This window comes from Otolemur garnettii, unplaced genomic scaffold (genome assembly GCF_000181295.1).
Source record: "Otolemur garnettii isolate 467f Iridium unplaced genomic scaffold, OtoGar3 scaffold00055, whole genome shotgun sequence".
Classification (NCBI taxonomy): domain Eukaryota; kingdom Metazoa; phylum Chordata; class Mammalia; order Primates; family Galagidae; genus Otolemur; species Otolemur garnettii.
In genome coordinates, this window is record NW_003852450.1 from 4,987,611 (window position 1) to 4,994,047 (window position 6,437).

Genomic DNA, 6,437 nt, shown 5'->3' on the forward strand with positions numbered 1-6,437 from the left:
GAGATCAAAGCTTTGAATGGTGTAATTTCTGGCCTTAGGGAACTGGTGAAGTAAGGGGGCTTTGGGATGGGCTTGAGGCTTTTCCTTACCTCTGCCTAGTGCACCCATCAAGCACCCTGGTGTAGGTTGGAGGACCCAGAGGTAGGGCTGGGGCACGGGTGGCTTGGTGGAAGGGTGCTCATTTTGCCTGCATTTTACAATGCCCTCTCTCTCTCAGTCCCTCCAGGTTCCACCCCGTGCCCCGCAGGGTCCCTGAGTATTATGGCCCCTACTCCTCCCAATACCCTGATGATTACCAGTACTACCCACCAGGGGTACGGCCAGACAGCATCTGCTCCATGCCTGCCTATGATCGGATTAGCCCACCCTGGGCCCTGGAGGACAAGCGCCATGCCTTCCGTAATGGGGGCAGCCCTGCCTACCAGCTGCGAGAATGGAAGGAGTCCACCAGCTATGGGCGGCAGGACGGCACTGTCTGGATTCCTAGTCCCTCCCGGCAGCCTGTCTATTATGATGAGCTGGATGCGGCCTCCAGCTCCCTGCGCCGCCTGTCCCTGCAGCCCCGGTCTCACTCAGTGCCCCGCTCACCCAGCCAGGGCTCCTACAGCCGTGCCCGCATTTACTCCCCTGTCCGTTCACCCAGTGCTCGTTTTGAACGCCTGCCACCTCGCAGTGAAGACATCTATGCTGACCCTGCTGCCTATGTAATGAGGCGATCCATCAGCTCCCCCAAGGTAAGCCATCAGCCTGCCCTTCCTTCCCCACCCCAGAGACTCCCAGAAGCTTAAGACCATCTGCTGAGAAAAGGCAGAGATCTGAGGGCATCTGGGACACAGGGCCACTGGGCTATGTGTACACAGGACCAGCAATGCTGCCTGGGGAGCTGCTGGTCTGCAACTTTGTCCCTAGGAGAGCTGCTTTGGGGGATTTCTTTGCCCCCACCCCGTGTGGGCTCTCTGTGCCCTGTCCCAGGTTGTGCCAAGAACCATGCGGTCTTAATAAAAGAGGGAAGAGAGGGTTTTGTCTTAGCAAATCTTGAGGACCAGATAGATCATCATGAGGGGGGTGCTGCTGTCCCTTTGGTTTAGCATCTGCTCTGGGACCAAATACAAACACCCCTAACCTTAAGCTTCAACTGGTAGGGAAGTCTGTGTCCCAGCTGGACCCCTCACCTCTGCGATCCCTTTCTCTTCCAGTATGATTACCTGGGAGACAGGCGACCAGTCCCTGCAGGACTGTTCCCCTACAACTACCCACCATCCCCCACGGTCCACGATAAGATGGTACGTCCTCTCCTGCCCTCCACCCCACCTCAGGACCTCCCTTCTCTGTCTGCACCCAGAGTGGAGCTAAACTGGGGCAGACTCCAGAGATGACCTATGCCCAGTACCTGGCCCATCTGTTTTTGGGCAGCCTCTGGATATCTCCTCCCTCACGGCCAACACCGTAGCTCAAATACCAAGTTTGGTGCCAGTGGCCCTTCTCCTCTGTGACACAGGGCAGAGGAGCATGGATGAGACCTGGGTACATGTAATACCCTGGTCCCCTCACCTCAGCACAGCTCTCTTGTCTAGCATGCAGGAGAGAGGGCCTGAGCAGGGGATATAGGTTATGGACTGGGAAGCTTAGAGCCCCCCACAACAGGCAAGACCTTTTACATTTACTTCCTGTAAGTGTATTTGTTTCCAGTTCGTCCTTTGCCTGGAATGCTATCTTTAGGGAAAGAAAGTAGTGTCATTGAGAAAGAGATTTTCCATAAGGCATCCTTTTTTTACCCCCTTTCTGCTCAGTGTCTCTCCCTGGAATTTGTTCTCCTGAGAATTTTTACAACCACTTGGAGAACTATATGCAGATGCTGCCCTTGGGTGGGTAGGGGAAAACTACTGAGACCAACAGATGGACTCCTTGTCCTCCAAAGCCTGTGGCTAACCCCTCTCCATGATAGCACCAGGAGGCCAGAGGAGGCCTAGCAGGCCTGGAGGCTGCGGCTCCTTTCTCAGTCTGATTCTCACTCTGCCACTGTTCAGACTCTGTAGCCTTGACCCACAGCAAATGCACCATCCAGTAACAACCCATTTTCCCAGAAAACTTAGAAATAGCTGCTAAAAATGCTGCCTAAATTGCTCTGGCAGAGCTCACCTCTCCCAGGGAGGCCGAGACAGACCTAGGAGAGATGGGGTTGGGGCCTGGCGTACATCCCTCCTGTCCATGAGAGTGTCTGGTAGAGAACTAATTTGCCTACCAGCACCCCGCTTCCCCAGAACTCTTCAAGGGCAGAGAGAGAGAGACCTCTCCTTGTCCAGCTCACTCTTAACTGCTTTGCTTCTTTTTTATTGTTTTCTTTTGTGTGTTCCTGTTTGTTTGTGTTGCTGTTTGGCCTCTGGGCCTCGGGCTCCGGGTAGGATGAACTTTTAGATCTTCAGTTGCAAAGAAACCTAGAGTATTTGGATCAGCAGGTAGGCAGAGCTGGTGCCCCCACCATCCCACTGCCCTCTGTCGCGTCTCCCCACTCCTCCCCACCTCCTCATCTCCAGCCATTTGACAACCTTTGTTGGTGCAACCCGGACACAACAAAGTGGCTTATGTTTTGGTTTGCTCCCTCACCTCCTTTCTCTTCAAAGCCCTTCAGGGCAGCTGGGAGTTTCCTGGGGAAAGAAGCATAATAAATGAGAACATGAATAATTAATGCCACCTCTTATTATTTCTCCAGTGTTCAGCACTGATGGAACTGCCCTCAGGGGGCAAGTGGGCATTTGCATTTTTTCCTGGGAGAGGCGGGAGCTCCCAGCTTGGGCCTCAGATGCCAGCGATTTAGTTCAGCCTGAATCCAGGAAGGGAGCACAGCGTGTTCCACAGGTGGCTGTTAAACTCCATAATATGTAGGTGGAGGCCTAGTGACCCTCCCAGGATGATTTAAAAAATAATATCAATTCAATATATTTGTTAGTTCCTCCATGAAGCCTGTTTGCACACACAGTTCATGCTTTCCTGAGAATTCAGAGCAGTAGATAGAGGAAGTAAGATATAGTATTGACCCAATGTTGCAGGTGAACAGGCTGAAGAGGCGATGAGCATTCCCATGTGGTGGGCAGTGGGCTGCCTGGGCTTCACAGCTCTTCTCCATGGCTCCCTTGCCTTGTAGAGTCAGGGAGCTGTGATACTCACTGAGTTTAGATACTCACTAGGGGTCAATCTGCTGGGCAAATGCCCAGCAAATGTAGATGAGCACATACTCTTATGTTCAGTTCTCTGCTGCAAACCACAGGAGACCTGGAAGTACACAGCATTGTCCTGTGGAGGCATCCTGGGATGGTGGAAAAGATCATAACAATAATAGCAATAGAGAGTGGTGGCTACGGAGGTGGGAACCATGGCAGGACAAGCATTTAGAAAGTTTCTTCCACTTGATCGAGTATTGGTAGAAAGGTGTGCAGCTGAAACTGTAACCAAAGGAGGCATCATGCTTCCAGAAAAATCTCAAGGAAAAATATTGCAAGCAACAGTAGTGGCTGTTGGGTCAGGCTCTAAAGGAAAGGGTGGAGAGATTCAACCAGTTAGTGTAAAAGTGGGAGATAAAGTTCTTCTCCCAGAATATGGAGGCACTAAAGTAGTTCTAGATGACAAGGATTATTTCTTATTTAGAGATGGTGACATTCTTGGAAAGTAAGTAGACTGAAATAAATCACTATTGAAATGGCATTGACATGAAGCTGCCCATTCCACTGAAGTTCTGAAATCTTGCATCATGTAAATAATTTCCGTGTCTCTCTTTTATAATAAACTGATGATATCTAAACTGTTGACATCCCATGTCAAAAGTTTAGTTTCACTGTACTGATATAAACATTTCCAAATAAAGATATGTAAATGAAAAAAAATAATAGTAATAATAAGGCTTGGAGCCTGTAGCTCAAGCGGTTAAGGTGCCAGTCACATACACCAGAGCTGGCAGGTTCAAATCCAGCCCAGGCCTGCCAAAGAACAATGACAACTACTACCAAAAAATAGCCGGGTGTTGTGGCAGGCGCCTGTAGTCCCAGCTACTTGGGTGACTGAGGCAAAAGAATTGCGTAAGCCCAGGAGTTGGAGGTTGCTGTGAGGTGTGATGCCATGGCACTCTACCCAGGGGATAGCTTGAGGCTCTGTCTCAAAAAAATAAATAAATAAAATAATAATAATAGTAATTATAACTAATGGCAGCAACTACCATAATTGGGTGCTTCCTCCATGCCCCATACTGCTCTATGCACTTTACAGATCCCTGAGTCATTTAATCTTTATAACAACCCTGTAAGATAGGTCTGTTATTATCCTCCTTTTACAGCTGAGGGAAACTAAAAAGCACAGAGAGCTAAATAACATACCAAAGACACACAGCAGTGAACAGAGGAGCTTGGAATGTGACTCGGAGTGTTTGATTCCATTTACAGCTGAGGAAACATCTATAATGTGACAAAGCTGTGATTAAACCTTATCAGGATGATTTCACATTTTTAAAGTTGCAGGAAAAAACCGTAATCTTGACTTCAGAGCCTATACCTGCAAGCCACACGACCCATCTCTTTGGGTCTCAATGTCCCAAAGAGATCATCCTCATAGACGCATATCTACAGTTTAGTTAGCAGGGATAGCACCCAGCCCTCAAGGGCCTTGCATTCCAATTCCAGAAGCAGCATGCTGTGTCCACACCACAAGCATTCTGGTCCATGTGGTTATAAGTCCCAGGTTGCCACCTCAAATCAAGGCTGGGAAGCACAGGGTCCTTTCAGCAAGAAACAAGGTTGGCTGTGCCTTGGAATGGGAAGAAGCAGGGCTCAGTGTCCTCCTGCCTCCTGGCCCACGTGATTAACTTTCTACTCCATCCATGGTGTCTGGCTGGCCAAGCAATCGGTGTGGACAACAGGACCCCTTCCTGGGGGCTTCTGTTCTCTCAGAGGGGCTGGGATGTTAGGCAGGGGCCTTGAGAAATAACTTTCCAAAGGATCCCTCCTGCAGAAAGGGTAAATTCTTAGGCAATGTTATATTGATGAGTAGAGTCTAGAACATAGACACTGCCACTCTAGTTCCACCTCTGCTATTTGTAGGATTTTTATTTTAACTTAGAAATGTCACAAGTCTCTCTGGGTCTCTGTTTTCTCAATCACAAAATGAGCATTATAGAACCTGCCCTTACTTCCTCAGATTTATCAGGGGAATCAAATGGGAAGGTATGTGAGAGCTCTTTGTTAGGCATTGACAAGGAGTCGTGATCGCTAGTATTATTATTTTATTGTTTTTCTAAAACTCAGAAATATCGGCTCGGTGCCTGTGGCTCAAGGCGCCAGCCACGTGTTACACCTGAGCTGGCAGGTTTGAATCCAGCCCAGGCCCGCCAAACAACAATCACGGCTGCAAACCAAAAAATAACCACGCGTTTTGGCGGGTGCCTGTTATCCCAGCTACTTGGGAGGTGGAGGCAGGAGACTCACTTGAGCCCAGGAGTTGGAGGTTGCTATGAGCTTTGATGCCATGGCACTCTACCCAGGATGATAGCTTGAGGGTCTGTTTCAAAAAAAAAAAAAAAAAAATTAAAAATATCAACTGAGCGCCACTTATTATGTATTAGGCACTGGATTAGGTGCTTTCATACAAAATACCTGTAACATTTTGGGGAGACAGAAGGTAGCCTAGTGTTAGGCCCACATGGGCTGAAAGGGCCCAAGAACCACAAAGCAGGTGGGAGGAGGCCAGGATGAGAACATTCCTGCTCCCTTCCTTTATTGCTTTAATCTACTCATTGGGAAGGAATGAGGTCAGTGGGTGCCTAGGAAGAGCCTGGGCCTCCCATTCCCTCTCGAAGCCTGGTGTGCTGGTAGATTAATACACCTTGCCCCACGTACACTCTCACACACACATTCACAGTCCATACGCATATCACACACACCATACGTGCATAGCCCATTCCAAATTAAACATAGTCTATATACACATGCAGAATCTCTGAAGATGGGGATAGACTTGAGTTTGCATCCTTACAGAAAATGTGGTTGATGTCTTGTTGATTTTTAACTCTCACAAAGACTCAGCCTCATATTACAGCTGTTCTTTTGGGGATGAGTGCAGTGGCTCACACCTGTAATCTTAGCACTGTGAGAGGCTGAGGCAGGCAGATTGCTTGAGCTTAGGAGTTCAAGAACAGCCTGAGCAAAAGCATGACCCCATCTCTACTAAAAATAGACAAACTAGCCAGGTGTTGTGGCAGATGTTTGTAGTCCCAGCTACTTGGGAGGCTGAGGCAAGAAGATTGCTTAAGGCAATCTTGAGGTTTCTGTAAGCTACGCTGCCACGGCACTCTAGCCAGGGCAACAGAGTAAGACTCTGTCTCACAAAACAAACAAACAGACTTGGCGCCTGTGGCTCAAGTGGCTAAGGCGCCAGCCACATACACCTAAGGTGGC

General features: G+C 48.9%; 1 protein-coding gene and 1 pseudogene across 2 annotated transcripts in view; both read left to right on the top strand.

Moving 5' to 3' along the window:
- PLEKHA6 (pleckstrin homology domain containing A6) overlaps window positions 1–6,437 on the top strand; it is a 62,520-nt gene that overhangs the window by 31,249 nt on the left and 24,834 nt on the right. The window contains exon 9 of the mRNA XM_012806661.2: window positions 218–734. Coding sequence (XP_012662115.1) covers window positions 218–734 — 517 coding nt within the window. The remainder of the gene's footprint in view (window positions 1–217; window positions 735–6,437) is intronic.
- Window positions 2,481–3,878, top strand: LOC100951779 (annotated as a pseudogene). The gene has a single exon (XR_001161392.2). The product of XR_001161392.2 is annotated as a 10 kDa heat shock protein, mitochondrial pseudogene (transcript).